Genomic DNA, 20,470 nt, shown 5'->3' with positions numbered 1-20,470 from the left:
CGTAGCAGTATTTACAGGAAGTCTACCTTTGTCAACCAGTACCTGCATAGGGACAGTCTCCATCCTCAGCACATGAAAAGAGGGGTGGTCAAGAGACAACTCATTAGGTTGAGTCGATTAACCAGTGAAGATTCCATCTTCAACTTTGAAGTCAACAAACTTGTTGGATTCTTTATGGCAAGAGGGTATGACCTCTTTTGGTTATGGAAAATAATTGCTCAAGTTACATCCCTACGAGAGAGTTCAGCGAGTCTCATTTGCAGAGGTAATTAGTGTGGAGTGTAGGGTCAAACACAATAACATGGTGTTTGAGTTAGCCTTCCCATTGCCTATTTCGGTTGGAATGGACATCATCAGGGGTGTGATTAAAGAGAATTGGAAGGTTCTGCTTGGACATTCTGAATTGGTGAAAGTCTTGGGTAATGAACTCTGGTTTACCTATAAAAAAGCATATAACATAAAAAGTATCCTAGAGGGAACACGAAAAGGATCACACAATGGTGGTAAAGACCCTGTTGGCGTCTTTTGCTTGTGGTCATTGCAAGCCGTGTAGATATATAGCCAATTCAGGTTCTGTTGAACTGAAACATTTTAACAAACTTCTGTGAGCAAAGGACAGGTTCACTTGCGATTCTGTTGTTATTGTTTACCTTGCAGTGTGTAATTTGTGCACTATTTTTTATGTGGGCAAAACCATCAGGTCACTAAGTAGAAGGATTTATGAACATGTTTTGGCAATAAGAAACAATGCATTGGCACATCATGTTTTACAATGCAACAGTTTCAAGAAATTTACATTCTTTGCTCTGGAAAAGGTGATTTGTGGTCCTTTGGTGGGCAATTTTAAAGCCTTGTTAGAATGTACAGAAACCAAATGGCCGATAGCCTTAAGAGAGATTACCCAAAAGGACTCAATGAGACCATTAATATTAAGTGTTTTCTCCAGTTACAAAGGTTTTGATATGGTCTTTAAAATGACCAGTTTTTCATGACAAGTTTTTTTAGCAGAATGTCTGAATTTCATTTTATTTTTTTATATGCATTAGTTTATTATTTTCTTTAATATCATTTAACATTGGTATCTGTATTTTTAAATTTATATGACGCAAAGGTGGTGATTTAAATAATTTACTGAATGCTTTTTGCACATGTCAAGTACTTAAGGGTGGTTTTATGTCTTTGTATTTTATTCTGATGTAAGTTTGTGGTGTATTAAACAAACGAAAGCTTAAACTTTTCTAGTTTTACATTGAATATGATGGGAGTCACTTTTACTATTTTTACTTTTATACAATTCTCTGCATGTATCTGTCATCTTACTCTCTTAATTTTATGTAAGGTATTAAAATGTGAACTTATTTGTATATCTGGAAGCAAGAGTAATTAATTTAACCCCTTTTCAATGTAATGCTCGCCCGAGGGTGGGGTCTCTGGATTTGACCCATAGGCACAGCCAAGCCAAGAAAATGGCAGCTGCAGCAGTTGTCTTATCAAAGGCCTAGGTCTTGAGGGTGGGAGCAGGGAGTAATGTGATGAAGTGGACAAACTAAAGTGACTTGGGAGTAGGGAAGAAAGACATTGCTAGGCTGTCCTCAGCAAGAGTGGAGAAATCTGATCTTGACTGGGGAAACTGTACAAAAATGGAAGGAACACTTTGACAAATTCTGAATCTGTTTGACATGTCTTCTTCTGAGAAGGCACTGCAAAAAGCAGATGGTGGAACTGGATACATTTCAGTAGCTGAAGTAGCTACAATGAGTAAACATTTTCTCTCTGGAAAGGTTGCACAGTGGATCAGATTAAGCCAGAAATTTGGAAGGCTCTGGACACTGTTGGTAGTGCCATAGTCAGCACATTATGTGGAAGGCTGGGACAGTACTGGTCCCCATTTTCAGCAAGAGGCTAGACGGTGTGTTTCAATTACACAGGTACCACAATCCACACACCCTCTCTGTAAAAGCATCCATCTAGTTTTCTGGAAAAGAGGGTTTGTTCGGTAGTGAAGTATTTGATTCAGGAGCAGCAATGAAAATTCTATTTTGCCTGTCATACTGTGGTTCAGCTTTCTGTCCTTGCAGAGATATCTCAGGGATCAGGAGAGTTTGCAAATACCATTGCTACACATGTTTTGTGGACTTGAGGAAAGCGTATTATTAAGTATCCTGACATGTCTTGTGGGAAGTTCTACACAGTATGGGGTTCCAATGCTATTCAGTCTTTTTATTTGATAAGTGAGAGTTGACTGCATCCTTGGCACTAAGCTGAGCATATTAAAGGTGGGTATAGGATTGTGCCCAGTGTGGCTTGTCTTATCTTCTGTTTGTGATTTCATTCACAGCTTATCGAGGCACAGCCACACTTTCAAGAGTATTAATTGTGGGGATGTGAGGGCTGCATCACTATTTTCTTCAGATGATGCAGTCCTATTAGAGTTATGTAACTATATCCCCAAACATAAAGTAAGTAATTTGTCGCCGGCCGAGATGGCTGGGATAAAAACCTCTGTGAAGACAGGTGAAGGCTGCCAGCCTAGCCAGATAGAATTTCACAGATAATTCTGTCATTTGTAAATATTAATATAAGCCACAGACTTGTTCTCTTAAATGGAAGAAAATGGTGTTAAATGGGGAACTGCAAAAATTTAACAACAGTTGTAGGAAAGCAGATAAGTCAAGCAGTGTATAATTGTTTGATCTCAAAACCCGGAGCTGAGATGTCTGGATGAAGGAATTATTGCTTTTGTTTTGAGACTAGAGTTAATTGCTAGAATTTCCATGTATAACATATTTATTGCTGTAACTTCCTGACCAGGTACAAGATCAAAAAGGCTGTTACACTCTGAACTTCTGTTAGCCTGGGAAACAGAAAATAATGATGTAATCTGAAATGAGTCAGTGGTACTGTGTTATCAATTTAAGGACAGAGAGACTGAGAGCATTTTGCATTTGTCTTGAGAACATCCAACATCACCAGCACTCTGCCTCTGCTCTATTTGTAAGTTTATTTTAGAACTGTGTTTTCTCTTAGATATAGCAAGGAAATAGGAAGATTAGATTTTTTTTTCTGTATTGATGTCAGAACTTTTCTACTGTATTATTTTAAGTAATTCTCAGTGATCTGTGAACTCTTGACTAGCACTGTGTAGCAAGAAGTATTGTTTTGTGTTTTATTACTTATTATTAAATATTTTTAAACCTTTCAACTGTGGCTGTTTTGTGTAGAGATAATTTAGGCTCTAGAGTACATTGCATATATATAGTGATACCGTACAAAGCCACTCCAAATAAGCCTTGCTGTTCAGTTGCAGAATTGGTCACCCTTTGATAAGGGCCTTTTTAGTAGCTGATAAATATTAGTGGGTGGTGGCAGTGGATTTCTACCGTATAGTCTGGGTAAAAACTCTTATCTCAACGTGTGTGTGTCTGTGTGTGTGTGTGTGTGTGTGTGTGTGTGTGTGTCAGCTACATGGGCAGGGACACGAAGCACTGGTTGGACAAAGAGGGTGCTGGACATTTTAGCTTCCCACTAATCTGAGATCTGGACCCTTATAGCTATGCCAGTAGGGAGTCTAATTTGGAGATCTGGAGAGAAAGGGAGAAACCAGCCCCAGACTGACTGTGATCTCTATGTGCTCTTAAGGGAAATTGTACTTTACTGTGTGTGCATTTATTATCCTCCCCTATGTGGATGCTCCTCACTGGTGTTAGTAGATTGAAGCTCCTTGACTGCTGGCCCAGTGCACAGGCGTCACAACCCCATTTTATTTTTAGTTAAAGTTATGTGATTGGGATCCAGAGGCCCTTTTTTTTCTGGCATGAACAAGTGATAGAATAAAAAATACAGGAACACAGTAATGATATACAATACACTGAGAAAACAAGTGCATAATAACAGTATAAAGAACACAACAAAATTTACAAAGACTTTGCCTAGGAAAGAAGTTAGCTAGTGCAGGGTACTGTCTAATGCATTTGAGAATTCCAAAGTACAGGATCTCTAATGCAGAAGGCATTTCTAGGTTGAGTGAGGAAGTAGTATTACATTATTAGAAGTATGGATAGATAATCTGAAGATCACAACGACCTTGTGAAACGTTTCACTGTAATAAGCTACATGGCACACCTCATCACAAAAAGTTTCTCATCCAGGAAAAAAGAGGTCATTGTTTCCCTCTACTCATCACTCATTAGACCCATTACGGAGTACAATGCCCCTTTTGGTATGTACCTCACAAGACATCTACAACAACTGGAAAGGCCGTAGAAATACCTCACAAAGAGGATTACTGGCCTCAAACAGATGCCCTATGCAGACCATCTCAAAAACTCCAGCTTTACTCTGCCGCATATCGCCTACTCAGAGGCGATCTCTGCCTAACATACAAAGCTATGCCAAACCCAGAGCTGCTGGACATGCTCCACTTAAAGAAATCCCAATCCCTCCGAGCTACACGCTCTAGGGACCTAAACCTTGTCACCACAATAAACAGAACATGCTGGAGGGATAGATTCCTGTCCCAGAGACTTCCCATACTCTGGAATAAACTACCTATCTATATCAAACAAAGCTCCTCATTAGCACTCTTCAAGAAAAATCTTGATGATTGGATGGAAGATAGGAAATTCACCCTGTGATCACTTCTGTGGCTCTGCTTGACAGGGGCACAGGAAAATAATTTTCTTGGGTGGCAAAAGCCAGGGTACTATTTAGCTAGGCTTATATAGGTCCTAAGGCCAATAGCCTAGTACCTACCTATGAACCGATAAGAGTAATGTTTTTATTAATTTACAAAGTGCACATGAACATTTTGGGATTTGAACTGCTGGTAATGAGAAGCACATCACTTCAGTGATGGTCATTATCTCTGTCATGAATGTATTAATTTTACTCTGAACAGTTTGGTAGCACTAATCATCAGAAAGGCATACAAAAGCATTAACAGCAGTACATCCTTCTCAAAATAAACTTGTCTTGCTTAGCTGCTTTTCATGTGTAGCATGTGTGCAGCATGGCAGAGACAAAGTCTGGACACTCTCCACATCACTGCCATCAGGACAGTGACATCCAAAGAGACCCAGCACACACTGAGTCACTTCTCTGTACCAAAAGGCATGGATCTGGTTTTAGTCAAATTAACTCAGAGGCACAGTTGTTCATGCAAGCTGCAGAGTGAGGCTAATGTACTGTTTAGACTCGGTGACAGGTGAGCAATTTTCAGATGTCAAGGCAACCATGTTATCTGCATAAAGTAATAAATTGTGAAGGCCATCTTATTTGGTGCAGCCATTAATGTACACTGTAAAGAGTACTAAACGAAGTATGGATGCTTCTGGTACAGCTGACTTCATCAGATGAAACGGAAACAACACAGGTCAATGGCTATACAAAAGTACCTCTTGTGGAGGTAATCCAGAAACCATTTCAGAGTCAATGTACTTAGTTCACAGAATGACAACTATTTGACTAGTAGGCATTGATATAAGTTAAAGGCCTTTGACAGATCACAGAAACACCTCCAGTAAGATCAGTAGCTTTCAAGGGTAGGTAAAGACTATTGCTTAGGGCACTTAGTGCCACAATGTTGCTATGCCTCTTCCAAAATCTGAGTTGTTGATTTGAAAGTTTCCATGTCCAAACAAGAGGTTATGGTTCTTACCAAGAAAATAGAGGACTGTTCTTTGCATGTGACAGGAGAATAGATACTTCATGTGGAATAGATTGAGTATCTCATGTTCCTGTTCACAAGTGAAGAGACAGGAGAGTGACCTGTGAATGGGGATGCTGGCATCAGTACTGCAAATGTCACACTGCACTGTGATGGTGAAGCCAAGAACTCATTCACAGAACAAAGCTCTCAGTTTAGCATATAATCTGTGTCACATCATCCCATACAAGGCTGTGCAAATAACCAGCAAAAATATTGTTGCTTGGAAGGGGAGGAGCACGGTACTCTGGGAAGATCCTGCTGTGTAGCCGTTGCTCTTTCTAGTTGACAGAAGTAATCAGAGTTAGCTTGGGCAGCTTACAAGGATGTCCCCTAGGCACTTCCCACTGGCAGATGACTCCAGGGCAGATCTAGGAACACTGCAGGAATTACGATTTTTTTAGCTTCCTTATGAACAGTTGAGTATCCCACAAGATGAGTTGAAGGTTGTTTCCTGGGCAATCACTACAATTAGCAATTCAGAAAATGAGTGAATGAATGAATTTTACCCTTGTTCATTTTTCTACTGGGAGCTGCTAAAAAGTTAAAGTTGAGTGTGGTAATGGAGACTGCTTTAGACAGCAGTGGAGGAGACAAAGAATATGAATAACAACAGAGGATTAGAAAAACAAGGTAAGTACATCTCAATATAAAGACTACAATTATCAGGAATTATGGACAGAATGAAGAATATGATGACTGCAGCAGATGGTAGAAATTAACAGACTGAAAGGTGCATTAGCTCAGATGGAACTGATGCCAGGCTGAACAGTGGAGGAAACAAACGGGATGCTGGCAGCCATTTGCAGTGTGGCATTCACACAATTCCTGTACTGATATCACTGCGGGCAGAAAAGGTGGGTAAGGCAGAATGAAAAATTATTTTCTGATGTTTATAATTCTACCCCACTCTAAGGAGAGGATGGGTTATTGTCAACTGTTAGCTGTTGCTCATTACCACTGATAAAGTATTGTAAAATGTACAAAAAATGAACCACAATCACCTTGATTAAACATTCCTCTTACAAGTGTAAGGCCATGATGTATGAAATAGAAATTAGAAATCTTTCAACATAAACTCACAGTACTACATTACAAACAATGGAAATGTATTATGGTTACAGTACAAAAAACACAATGAACTGCAGCAAATCATGTATCTCAGCAGGCTATGATGCATGAAATAAAAATTAGAAATCTTTCGACAAACTCACAGGACTACATTACAAACAATGGAAATGTATTATGATCACAGCACAAAAAAACACAATGGACAACAGCAACTCATGTATTTCAGTAGAAATGACTCAGTAAATTACGTAGTTAAAGTTAAAAGGCGGGTATGTTAAAAGAAAAGTCTGTTGCATTTAAAAGATAGGAAAACTGGATAAAAAATATAAAAATATTTTTCAGGCACAGAGATCCTGTTTTACTAGTTCTAACAAGCAAGAGTGACTTTCTGTTCTGACACAATACTTTTGTTGAGACCATCACTGGATCAAAATAGTGGAAAAAAGCTCTGAAACACATTCCACAGCATCTATAAGCTGATGGCTTCTGGGGACATAGTGGCCTCCAGACCCCTGGTTTAATTCAGATATTTCTTCCATAGTAATTACAGTGCACTCCTGATAAGTCAGTGTATGCTGAAAGAATGTAGGAAAAAAATCAAAGTTGAAGAACAGTGAGATTGATTTTTCCCTTAATCAGAATTTTGTTCGGGCTGTCCACTGGATGAACAGGTTATTTAAAAAAAAAAAAAAAAAAAAAAAAAACCTCTAAAATGCACCTCAGTTTTTGGTGGTGTAGAGTCCCCCAGACCCTCTGTTTAATCCAGTCATTTTCTCCACAGTTATTAGACTACAGTCTTGTCAAGTTGGGAATGACTGAATGAATGTATTGTTGCTTGCCGGGAAAAAAAAAAATAAAGAATAAGACAAACTATGAGAAAGAAAAAAATTAATCCAGATGGCGTGGGTAGGCCATGGTTGTGGGAAGAGCCAGGTAATGTGCATGAGCGGTCAGTTCCTAGTTGTGGGTGAGGGATAATGTGGCGCTTTAAGCCTAGGGCACCAGTTCACCAAAAGCCTGCCCTGGGTGTATCTGCTGTAAAAATATCACAGTGGGGTGAATGTGGGGTGGCTCTCCACATAAAAGGGGTATGGCAGGTTATCATTCTTCTATGTAAAACAAATTAAATGCATAAGAAAATGTATGTACATGTGGAACATGTCATTTAAACTGTACATAAATAAAATGAAACAATTGATGCTTTTTATGTAGGTTACAAACAAGGTAAAAGCCATGATGATGCTTTTCCTACAACCAGCTATACAGCATACACCAAGACACCAGTTCCTTGAAGTACTTACTGTTTCTCTGGCTGCACTACTGCAATTTTCCTCTTCTTTTGTACTGTAAAACAGAGAAGATTCATGGCTATCATAACATATACTGACCGTTACATTACTAGTAGTTTTTTGCAAGTTAGCTATTGTTAAACATTCAGCTATTGTAGTCAATAACAAATTATATCAATAAACCATCTCTAAAATTCAGTTAAGCATTTTCAGAACAAAACAAACATGTCAATATAAGCAAAGAAAAACAATAATTGTGGAATCGTATTATTATATCTGGATAAAGTGATGTAACATTATCATGGAACAATGCATTCTGAGTCCAAGGAAGAGAAATCTTTAGTAGTAATGGTGGCTTTTAGATGGAACTCATAGAATGGGAGGGGGGGTAAATTCAATACAGCTTGTTATACTGTTGTCATTATTCTGATATCTTGTATTATGCTGACTATAAAATGTTGTTGCCCTGAAGCATTCTGTATTCCTGGAAAAGGAAATCTAGAAAACATGCAGAGAGTATCTAAATAAATTGCAGCAAATATAGCCCTAAGCCAAAAGGGAAGAGGAGGGTCGCCTAGTGAAAGATATCCAAAACTCATTCTGTGCCCTCTTAACAGAATCTCAGACATTCAGATCAGAATACAGAATAGATTCAAAGCTTAGTCTAGGAAATGTGAAGGGGTGGGCAGTTTACTTCAAACACATACAGCCTAAACAGAAAGGATACAGAAGACTTTAAAATGCAGTATTTAAATAGCTTAGTGAAAATGCATACCTTTGAACTAGAAAACTAAGTCACTAGAGTCAATATATGCTTATAGGGAGTCCAAGAAGCACATATGGAGTGTCCTACAAAGAAGTGAATTTCTACTGAACAAGCTCTTCCAAAGTACCTCTGGTCACATAATGATAAAATGATGGCAAACACTTTGAACTGGGTCCAAAGTAAAGCATATATTAACAGTTTTCTGCCTTATGAGCTAGAATAAGAAAAATGAAATTCTGAGGGGGAGTCCTAAGTGAAAGATCTGTTCTTGTACAGTTTTTATATGAAACTAGAACAGAAGCTGCTGTTAAAATAGGATAATTAGTAGGGCATATTAAATACTGCATGAAAACTATAAGACTCAATCAGTGGAGTTTAGAAAAGATTAGGAAGAGACACTGGAAAAGAAATTCTCAAGGAAATAATGGTAGGACATATCTATGGCTCCCAAGTATGCAACAAAGTCTAGAATTTTTGCTTGGAAGTAGTTGCATGGGCATTTTTATATCCCAAGCAAATTTGAAAGAATTGTTCCTCAGGTAGATACCAAATGTTGGGGGCATGATGGGGAATAAAGAGATAACCGTGAACATGTTTTTTGGAAAAAATTCTCTAGGCCAGAAATATTGGGGAGCAAATGGCTGTAACTAAGGAAATTATTCTTTTGATCTGAGACACAGGATCTGAACTGCCTAGACACAGAAAGGTTAAGGGACAAGAAACTAAGGGTAATGCTGCTAAACGCCAGAAGTCTTAACCTCAAGATGCACGCACTCGAAGCTCTCCTCAGTATGGAGAACATCGATATCTGTGCAGTGACAGAAACCTGGTTCAAGGCTCCAGAGAGCACCCCAGCACTACCAGGCTATACCTCATATCATGCTTTTCAGCCCCAAAACCCGGACCGAACCACAAAAGGAGGGGGAGTTTCCATATTTATCAAGGATATCCACACCTCCAGGTTAGTGGCATTGCACGAAGTATCGGAGACCATCCATGTGCAACTAACAGTGGGCAAGACTGCTTTTCAGTTTATAGCATCCTACAGACCACCCTCTCAAAGTCATGAATCCCACTCGGCTTTCCTGAAAACATTGGAGAACATGAAGATCTCTCCGAACACCATTATATGGGGCGACTTCAACTACCCAAACATTGACTGGGAGCACTACTCAAGCCCCAGCACCTTAGCCCAAAGGTTCCTGGAAATTATAAACTCAAAAGCTATGGAACAACTAGTCACCACTCCCACAAGAGGGGACAACATACTAGACCTGATCATTGCCAACATGGGGACTCTATGCTCCACACCAGAAGTATATCCCTCATTGGTAAGATCAGACCATAAATTAATTTCACTGGATGTCCACATCCCGACCCCACCCCCAGCCCAGAAAACCACAGTGAAAAACTTCTCAAAAGCGAACTTCTCACTTCTCAAAACTGAAGTGGAATCCTTCAAGGCTCCAGGGCCAGTGGAAACTATGGCCCAAAACTGCAGAATCCTATATAAATGCATTCTACGGACATCTCCAGGAATGCATGGATCATGCTATCCCAAACAAAACCAAGACCCAATCATCCAAAGGCAGGTGTCCAGTCTGGTGGACCCCTGCCATAAATAAACTGTACAACAGAACGAGGAAGCTACTACAATCTAGAGAAAAATCCCTAATAGGGAAGGCATCTCTGATCAGTACTAGCAAAAAATTACGATCCCTCATAAAATCCTCCAAGGCCAGCTTCGAGAGAAAAATTGCACAGGACACCAAAGACAATCATAAGGCTTTTTTCAGTTATGTTAGAAACCTGGGATACAACTCCCAGACTTGTTCTGAGTTGATTCTAAATGACAAAAAATACACTGAACCCACAGACATCGCCAATATCCTGGCAGACAGGTTCAGTGCAAACTTCTCCACCCCCTCCCCCCCAAAAAACAAGTATCTATCCCGGCAGAGGGCTGCCTCCCAAACATCTCTGATGCTCAGGTGAAGGCTGCCCTCTCCAAAGCAAAAATCACTGCTTCCATGGGACCACATGGCGTCCCAGGTTGCGTCCTACATGAACTCCAAGAGGAACTAATCCCTCAAATAAAACAGCTATACAATCTCAGCCTCACTACAGGATATGTGCCCACAGAATGGCGTACAGCAACAGTGGTCCCACTCCACAAAGGTGGAGCCTCTACGGACCCTGGAAACTATCGCCCCATAAGCCTGACTAGCTTAGTCTGCAAGGCTATGGAGAGGATCATCATGGAGCTCATAAACAAAGACATTGGGGACCTACAGACACTAGATCCTACCCAGTTCGGCTTTGTCAAGGGCAGATCCTGCCTTTTGAACCTGGATGACTTCTTCAAAACAGTCACCAAAGCCATAGATGAAGGAAAGGTAGTCCACACAGCCTATCTGGACCTTGCAAAGGCATTTGACACAATACCCCACTCGGGCATCATAGATAAGCTATCCAGCTTAAATATAAACCCCTATGTCACAAGATGGGTCGCAAACTGGCTCAAAGACAGAACCCACAGAGTGAGAGTTGCTGGAGCCATGTCAGACTCGAAACCGGTCACAAGTGGCGTCCCACAGGGTTCTGTCATGGGACCACTCTTGTTCGGTATATACTTTTCCGAGGTACAGGCAAACGTGGGAGGACTAAGGCTCACCAAGTTCGCAGACGACTGCAAACTGGGCGCCATAATCAACTCTCCAGCTGACACAAACATCCTTCAAAAAGGTCTCACAGAGACAGATAACTGGTGCCAGCGCCATGGTTTAAAGCTAAATGCCAAAAAATGTATAGTCATACCCTTTGGCAAAAACAATGTGCCCACAAATTACCACATAGGCGGAAACCCATTAAGTACAGAGAAAGTTATTAGGGACCTGGGGACCCAAGTTGATAGAAATTTCTCCTTTGAAAACCACATTGCCAAAGTGGTTAGAAAGACCTTCGACATAGCCCACCTCATCACGAAGGGTTTCACATCTAGATCAAGAGAGGTAATCATGCCCCTTTATTCATCCCTCATCAGGCCCATCATAGAATACAATGCCCCTTTTGGGATGTACCTTACCCGACACCTCCAGCAATTAGAAAGACCCCAAAAGTATCTCACCAAGAGGATCAAGGGTCTCAAACAGATGCCATATGCTGCTCGGTTAAAAAAACTCCAGCTCTACTCAGTTGCATACCGCCTACTTCGAGGCGATCTATGCCTGACATACAAAGCTATGTCAAATCCAGAATTAATGGACATGCTCCACCTCAGTAAATCTAAATCCCTTAGAGCCACACGCTCGAGGGACTTGAACCTCAGCACAGAAATAAATAGAACTTGCTGGAGGGACAGGTTCATAACCCAGAGGCTCCCTTCGCTCTGGAATAGAATTCCAGTTCATGTGAGGCAGAGCACCTCACTGAATCTCTTCAAGAAGAATCTCGATAAGTGGATGGGGGATCGTAGGTTTGTCCCAGGGATTACTCCTGTGTCACTATTAGACAGAGGCACAGTAAACTAAACCTTAAAAAGGGCACAGTATACTCAAATCAAGGGGTGGCGTAAGCCATACAGAATCGGGCTAGGCTTATAATTGCCCCAGGGCAGATAGCCTAGTATGAACCTATGAACCTATAAGGTTTAGCTCTACTGGCTGCCAAAAAAAGCAAATTACTAAAACATGGAAATCACAATCTAAACTGGGAAGAAAATGACTGCATTAAACAGAGGATCTGGGGGGTTCTACATCATCAAAAGCTGTGGGGGGGTTCAAAGTGCTCTGAGGTGCATTTTAGAGTTTTTTTTAACTGAATATTGTAAAAGAAGGGAAAGAACTGAAGTGGAATCTTTAGAAAAGAGAAGGAGCAAATTATATAGAAGTAAATGGGATTTGTGGGAACAACATATGCAGAATAATGTTCAGGAGGAGTGAGGTTTAAAGGAATGCAGGAAATGAAAAATGTATGTAATGTTGGACTGAATGATGGTTGTTATAAAAAAAAAAAAAGAAAATACATGTAATGTATGTAAATAAAAACATGTTAACAGTTTTTCTTTTCAGGAACCTCACATGGCCTTCCTGAAAACACTAGAGGGGATAAATGTATCACCAAACACCATCATACTAGGTGACTTCAATTACCCTAATATAGACTGGGAACACTACTCAAGCCCAAACACCCTAGCCCAAAAGTTCCTGGAATTCATAAACTCAAATGCCATGGAACAACTAGTCACCATCCCCACAAGAGGAGAAAACATACTTGATCTCATCATCACGAACATGGGAGCACAATGTTCAACACTGGAAGTATACCCCTCACTGGTGAGATCAGATCACAAACTAATCTCGCTGGAGGTCCTCATCCCACCCCCACCTGAAATAAAAGACCACAGTAAAGAACTTCTCGAAAGCCGACTTCACACTTCTAAAGACTAGTGTGGTCTCCTTTAAGGCCCCCGAGCCGACGGAAAACAGTACTCAAGCCGCTGAATCACTTACAAATGCCTTCTACCAGCACCTGCAGGACTGCATGGATAAGGCAATCCCAAGCAAAACAAAGACTCTTTGTACCAAGGCAAGCGTCCACTCTGGTGGACCCCAGCCATAAACAAACTCTACAACAAAAGGAGGAAGCTACTCCAAGATAGAGCAAAATCCTTAAAAGGTAAGACACCCTTGATCACTATAAGTAAAAACTAAGAGCTCTCATAAAATCATCCAAAGCAAATTTTGAGAGAAAAATAGCTAAAGACTCAAAAGACAATCATAAGGCCTTCTTTAGCTATGTTAGAAACCTGGGAGGAAACTCCCAGATATGCTCAGAACTAGTTCAAAATGATGTGAAGATTACTGATCCTACAGACATTGCCAACATACTGGCTGACAGGTTCAGTGCAAACTTCTCCCCCTCCCCAAAAGGAGTGATATCTATACCAAGCGATTGCAGCCCCCCAAACATCTCCAACGCCCAAATGAGAACTGCTCTCTCCAAAGCAAAAAACACAGCATCCATGGGACCTGATGGTGTCCCGGCTGTGTGCTCCACGAACTCAACGAGGAATTAAACCCACAGCTAGGACAGCTGTTTAATCATAGTCTTACCTCTGGATACGCACCCAGGAGTGGCGCACTGCAACTGTGGTCCCACTTCACAAAGGCGGTGCCTCCACCGACCCTGGAAATTACCGGCCCATTAGCTTGACAAGCCTTATCTGCAAAGCCATGGAGAGGATCATAATGGACCTCATAAATAAAGACATAGGGAATTTGCAGACTTTGGATCCATCCCAGTTTGGCTTTGTCAAAGGCAGATCATGCCTTCTAAACTTGGTTGACTTTTCGAAACAGTCACCAAAGCCATTGATGAGGGAAAGGCAGTCCATACAGCCTACCTCGATCTGGCGAAGGCCTTTGATACAATACCCCACTCGGGTATCATTGAAAAACTCATCAGCTTAAATGTTAACCCATACATCACAAGATGGGTTGCAAACTGGCTGAGTGACAGAACCCACAGGGTCAGAGTTGCTGGCGCCATGTCAGACTCAAAGCCTGTCACAAGTGGTGTACCACAGGGCTCAGTCCTGGGCCCACTCTTGTTTGGCATCTACTTTTCCAAGTACAAGCAAACACAGGAGGGTTATGGCTGACAAAGTTTGCAGATGACTGCAAACTGGGCGCCATAGTAGAAAACACATCTGACACAGATATCCTTCAGAAGGGTCTCACAGAAACGGATAACTGGTGCCAGAGCCATGGCCTAAAGTTAAATGCCAAAAATGCATAGTCATACCCTTCGGGAAAAACAAGGTTACCCCTAGCTACCAAATAGGTGGCAATCCACTGAGTACAGAAGAAGTTATCAGGGACCTGGGGACCCAGGTTGATAGTAGTCTGTCATTCGACACCCATGTAGCTAAAGTAGTTAGGAAGACCTTCTACATTGCCCACCTTATCATGAAGGGATTCTCATCTAGATCAAGGGAGGTCATAGTCTCCCTATACTCATCACTCATCAGACCAATGATTGAGTACAATGCCCCATTCGAATGTATCTGACCCGACACTTGCAGCAGCTGGAGAGGCCACAAAGTTCCTCACCAAAAGGATAAAGGGTCTCAAACATCTGTCCTATGCTGCCCGACTGAAAGAACTCCAGCTCTATTCAGTCGCTACCGCTTGCTCAGAGGTGACCTTTGCCTAACATACAAGGCCATGTCAAACCCAGATTTGATGAATATGCTTCACCTCAAAAATCTAGATCCGTCAGAGCCACAAGGGCGGGAGACTTAAACCTCGACACGGCTATTAATAGGACGTGCTGGAGGGATAGATTCATCACCCAAAGACTCCCTATGCTGTGGAATAAAATCCCGGTATATGTGAGGCAGAGCACCTCGCTGGCCTTGTTCAAGAGAAATCTTGACCAATGGATGGGAGATCGCAGATATACCCCAGGGATTACCTCAGTGTCACTGCTCAACAGAGGCACAGCAAAATAATGGGTATAGTTCCCCATACTAAAGGGGTGGCGTAAGCCACAAAACTATGGGCTAGGCTTGTAAATGCCCTCGGGCAGATAGCCTAGTATGAACCTATGAACCTATGAACCTATATTAAAGTATGCCTATGTCTTAAGTGATAATTTAATAAAGGTGTTTAAAAAAAAAAGAAAAAAAAAGAAATTCTGCAGATAGATGTTTTTTCCTTTAAAATAATTTTTTTGGGGTAAAAAACTTTAACCTATTATTCATATAGCTTCCTTTTATAGTGCAGAAACTGCTACACATCAGGAAATGCTTAATATCATTTCTAGAACAGCCTGGCTTCCCAAACCCTGGCACCAGACAGCAAAACAGATGGGGACTCTCTAAAAGGTAACACTGTGAGTAAGGTTTTGTGTAACAGGTCCTGAATTCCAATGACTTCAAAAAAAAAAAAAAAAAAACACGTATCAGCCAGGGCTTGTCCAGAACTATACTATTCTGTCAAAAGCACAATGTATAACTACTTAACTGATTCTGTACAATGGGAAGATGAGTTTAGTTATATCAGGCAATGAGCTTTCGACTTTGGCACATGCTACCTTTTGACTTACTCTGTGAAATATCAATCTTGTCTGCATAGCATACACACACCCAGTGGTCTAACAGATAAGGCACTGGCCTCCTAAGTTAGAGAATGCTTGTTCAAGTCCTATATGGAATGATATATAATCTTGGGTAGGGGATGGCATAAAGGTTAAGGTCTTTACTTCACAGATACAAGGTACAGGGTGTAATTTTAGGGTTTGGGGCTGGCGTAATGGTTAGGATGTTTACCTTACAGACACAAGATACAGGGTTGGATTCTTATCATTGAGAGTAAATTGGCTAGGCTTAAAATGGCCCTCAAGGGCAGTTAGCCTAGTACACACCTATTAGAATACCCACAACATGCATACATACACGCATATATTCTACACACACACACACACATATACATTTATATATATATATATATATATATATATATATATATATATATATATATATATATATCAAAACACACACACACACACATATATATATATATATATATATAAAACACACACACAAACACACACACACACACACACACATATATATATATATATATATATATATACACACACACATACACATAAAAAATCACGATTAAATTTAAGTAAAATTAACACTTTTATTTAACCATTTGTGTTAGTTTGCATCCAACTGTCATTCATACTCTTACGTAACCTAAAAATCCTTCCCTACTACCACCTCGAACATTCAAAACAGCATGATCGATAATTTAAAAAAAAATAAAAACTTCTTGAATTCAAGACAAACTCTGGAATGTCTACTTAAAAATTAAATTAATTTTTTGACATAATTGTGCATCTATGTTTATAAATTCTGACTTTTAACATTCTGTTTTCTTCCTATGTAAAATGATTCAAATGACAAAGACACTGTAAAATAAGCAACAAAATTTGAATTGCATGTAAAATACCCCAGGGATGCATAGGTGCACATGACGTTTATGCAAAATGCATTAGTCCCCTCATTAATAAGCCTGCTTATAATACTGTGTAAGCATGTGTGCATTTGTATGTGTCTTTCTTCTGGGTTATTATATTGCCATTGTGTGCAGTGTTGTTTTGTTCAAATTCTTAAGCTTTCTCCTACCCTCTTATACACAAACTTTGGGCCATTTCCGACACTCCTAAAAACGCCATTATTACCCTTGAACATAACCCAGTTATCATTTATGACACCTTTATTGCACCACTGTCATTACTAAAAGACACACACACACTCACCAGTTTTCTATTCTTCCTTATCCTTTATGTCTTCATCACCCACCACATGAACATTTTCTTCCACTTACTGTTTATGGTACCCCTTAACTAAAAATTTCTCCATCAATTTAGGACAAATAACAGCTTAATTTTTATTAGCTGTTAAATTAATGCATCTATAAAATTTTCTGTTGACTATCCCCCTTTTTTGATTAGGGGGATGCATGGTAATATAATGAAATGAATTGCTTTCAGTGTTTTTATAAATGATGCAAGCTTCAGGTTTGTGACTCTTGTTACAAATAAGCGTATCCAAAAACACAATTTGATCTTTACGCTTAATTCTAAAAAACATGCATCACTACTGATGTCAGATAAAATTTCATCTAACTCACATTCTATCCCTTTCCAAATTTACAAACAATCATCAATAAATCTTTTGTAAAATCTATCATTATTAAAACTTGACTTCTTATACAAAAAATTTTCCCCACAAAGATCCAACAAGATTGACAAAATTAGGGGCCATTGTTGCCCTCACTGCCACCCCTCTAATCTGTTTATAATACGAATTTTTAAAACAAAAAATAATTGTATTTAAGTATGTAGGCAATACAGTCACCTATAAATTTTACTTAATTTATAAAATAACTAATTTTCAAGAAGCATACCATACTCCACACCCACTCATTCTACACATCATGGGATTTAACAGTATAAAGAGATTTCACATCCATAGTAACAATCATTTAAAAATCGTTAAACTGTAACAAACCTCTGATATACAATGGACTGTTTATCACACTTTCCTTCAATGCCTGATTTATAAAAAATGATAAAATTCAAATTTGGAACCTTTGGCTGAAGTTATTGGATATAAAGATGGATCCCAGGCCCCTTTGTGAATTTTTGGTATCCCAAAAATACTCCTATCAAATGATCTTGTACCTGTAAAAAGCAGTATGAGTAGCAACTTCAGTTGGATACAAACCGACACAAAGGGTTAAACAACATTGTTAATTGTACTTGTTATTAAAATAAAAAATTAAGAAAGTTTAATCATGTGATTTGATCATGTGATCCCATCCCCCTTTTAAGGGGAGAGTTTTGATTCTTTTAACAGTCTGATAAAAGTCTCTTATCCTGGTAAGATATTAATGAGACTAAATCCTTAACACCATTGTTATTTTGTAAAGTCTGTTAAAGTATTTGTCAACAATGCATCTACAAGTGTGACCTCTGGTTCTAATTGCATTTTGGGATTCTTGTATTGCTCATTGGGAATTCCAGTTTATTGTCAATGGTCTGGCAATTTAGCTCGGAATATCAAAGACATAAACTGATAATACAAGTGATTCTGTGGCCATGGGTTTGACTTTCTCATTTGCCATTTGCTTACATAATTAATCTGAGTAAATCACTTTAATATAAAGCACTTATGGGCCTCTTCCCAGCTGCAAACTTTAGAAATAGTAGAAACCAGTTCTCGGCTCGAGCAGGACTCCAATTCAGCAGACAAATCACTTTTTGCTGGTAAAAACACAGGTTTATTTCACAAATAAAATCCAAACATGTAGAACGATCTCTTGGTTAAGCGCTTTCATCTGAGGAACTCAGATTTCATCAGAACCACTAGTAACTCATTCGACTCTGTTTTATATTAAAATTGGCGCCAAAATATAATGACTATATGCTTTCTTAAAGGTACATATCAAAAAACTTTGACCTAAAAACTATATACAGAAAAAAAATACCCTGTAAATGACTGGACAAGTGCTTAAAAACCATGTTTTTATACAAATTGTCATAATAAATATATATATATATATATATATATATATATATGTACATAACAAATAAAAGTGCAAAAAGTGAACAAATTTTAAAATATAGAGTATACCTCATCATAAATCATCCCAAGTCATAAAAAATATATATAATATAATTTATGGTATGTAATATAATATATTATATATTATATAAAAATCCTATCCTTTCAATTTGATATTCTTATGCTAGAGGTCTATTCAAAATTAACTATAACAATAATAACTTAATAATAAAAATATCCATTTAAAATATGGGAACGTTTGATATACATACAAAAAGTGAACTAAGAGTGGATATAAAGAGCCTACCTAGGGCTTATCCCCGGTCCAGGCTTAAAAACGGCTTAATACTAATAAAATCATTCAAGCCGGGTGAAGTAGTGGCGTCACAATATATTTGCCACTCACTTTCTTTATATGCTAACCATGTTTTCCAGTTGCCACCGTGTGATGTTTGTTCTACCTGATCTAAAATCATAAATCTAAAAGAATGGTCTTCACCCTTATCCAAAACGTATTTACTGAGGGCATTTTTGATATCTTTTTTCTTTATTTTGTAAAGATGTTCATATATTCTTGTCTTAAATTTTCTCTCTGTCTTGCCTATATAATAGGCAGGACAGGAAGAACAAGTGGCAAGGTATACAACTCTCTGACTGTGGCAATTCCCAGCAATACTCCTACATTTAGTTTTCATCAAGTTGTCTAGTATGACCAAACTCTCTTCATTAATATTCTTACACTGCTTGCAAGAACCACACTTTTTTGTTGACTGTCTTTTCTTTTTTGTCCTAATATACGCACTAACTTCCAAAAGTTTTTTCAAGTTAAGTGCGGTTTTATAGACACAAACAGGATTTTTCTCAATATTGGCCAAATTATTGTCAGAGGTGTTCAGTAATTCCCAGTGCCTTTTGACTATTTCTTTCACCAGGTTAGTGTATGGGCTAAACATAATAATACAAACCATCCTGCTAATTTGGGCATTTTTCTTTGTATTTTCTCCTAATACCTGTCCCAACAGGGGGTTACATTTCGTACCCCAATTGTCTTTAACATATTTAGCCACATTTTGTACCATTCTTTTTGGATATTTTCTATCCAAAAACATCTGTGAAATAGTATCTATTTCTTTTTCCATACTCTCCCTGGAAGAACTCATCCTCACTGCCCGAATATATTGACCTTTTAACACATTTCTAAATACATGTTGAGGGTGACAACTACCAAATTCTATATAGTCGTTTGAAAAGGTAGACTTTCTATAGATTTGTGAAGCAAATCCTTCTGGGGTGGTACTTATAAAAGTATCTAAGTAGGCAATACCAGACTTGTCCACCTTATATGTAAACTTTAAAAAATTGGTACTTGAATTGATGTAATCAATGAAGGTCCTAATGTCTTCTGAAGGACCCTTCCAAATGATAAATAAATCATCCAGGTACCTGGAATAGAGGGAAATATGTTTAAAAAATTGACAAGGGAATAAAAACTGATT

At 39.0% G+C, this 20,470-nt stretch overlaps 1 protein-coding gene across 1 annotated transcript in view; it reads right to left on the bottom strand.

The window, feature by feature from the left end:
• SFMBT2 (Scm like with four mbt domains 2) overlaps positions 1 to 20,470 on the bottom strand; it is a 2,938,510-nt gene that overhangs the window by 699,651 nt on the left and 2,218,389 nt on the right. Inside the window, 1 exon segment of the mRNA XM_044088354.1 lies at positions 8,073 to 8,119. Coding sequence (XP_043944289.1) covers positions 8,073 to 8,119 — 47 coding nt within the window.

Source organism: Protopterus annectens, chromosome 11.part0, assembly GCF_019279795.1.
Source record: "Protopterus annectens isolate FY-2018-M chromosome 11.part0, PAN1.0, whole genome shotgun sequence".
In the NCBI taxonomy this organism is placed as follows: domain Eukaryota; kingdom Metazoa; phylum Chordata; order Ceratodontiformes; family Protopteridae; genus Protopterus; species Protopterus annectens.
The sequence above is the reverse complement of the archived record's forward strand: the minus strand, read 5'-3'. Positions and strand labels throughout refer to the sequence as shown.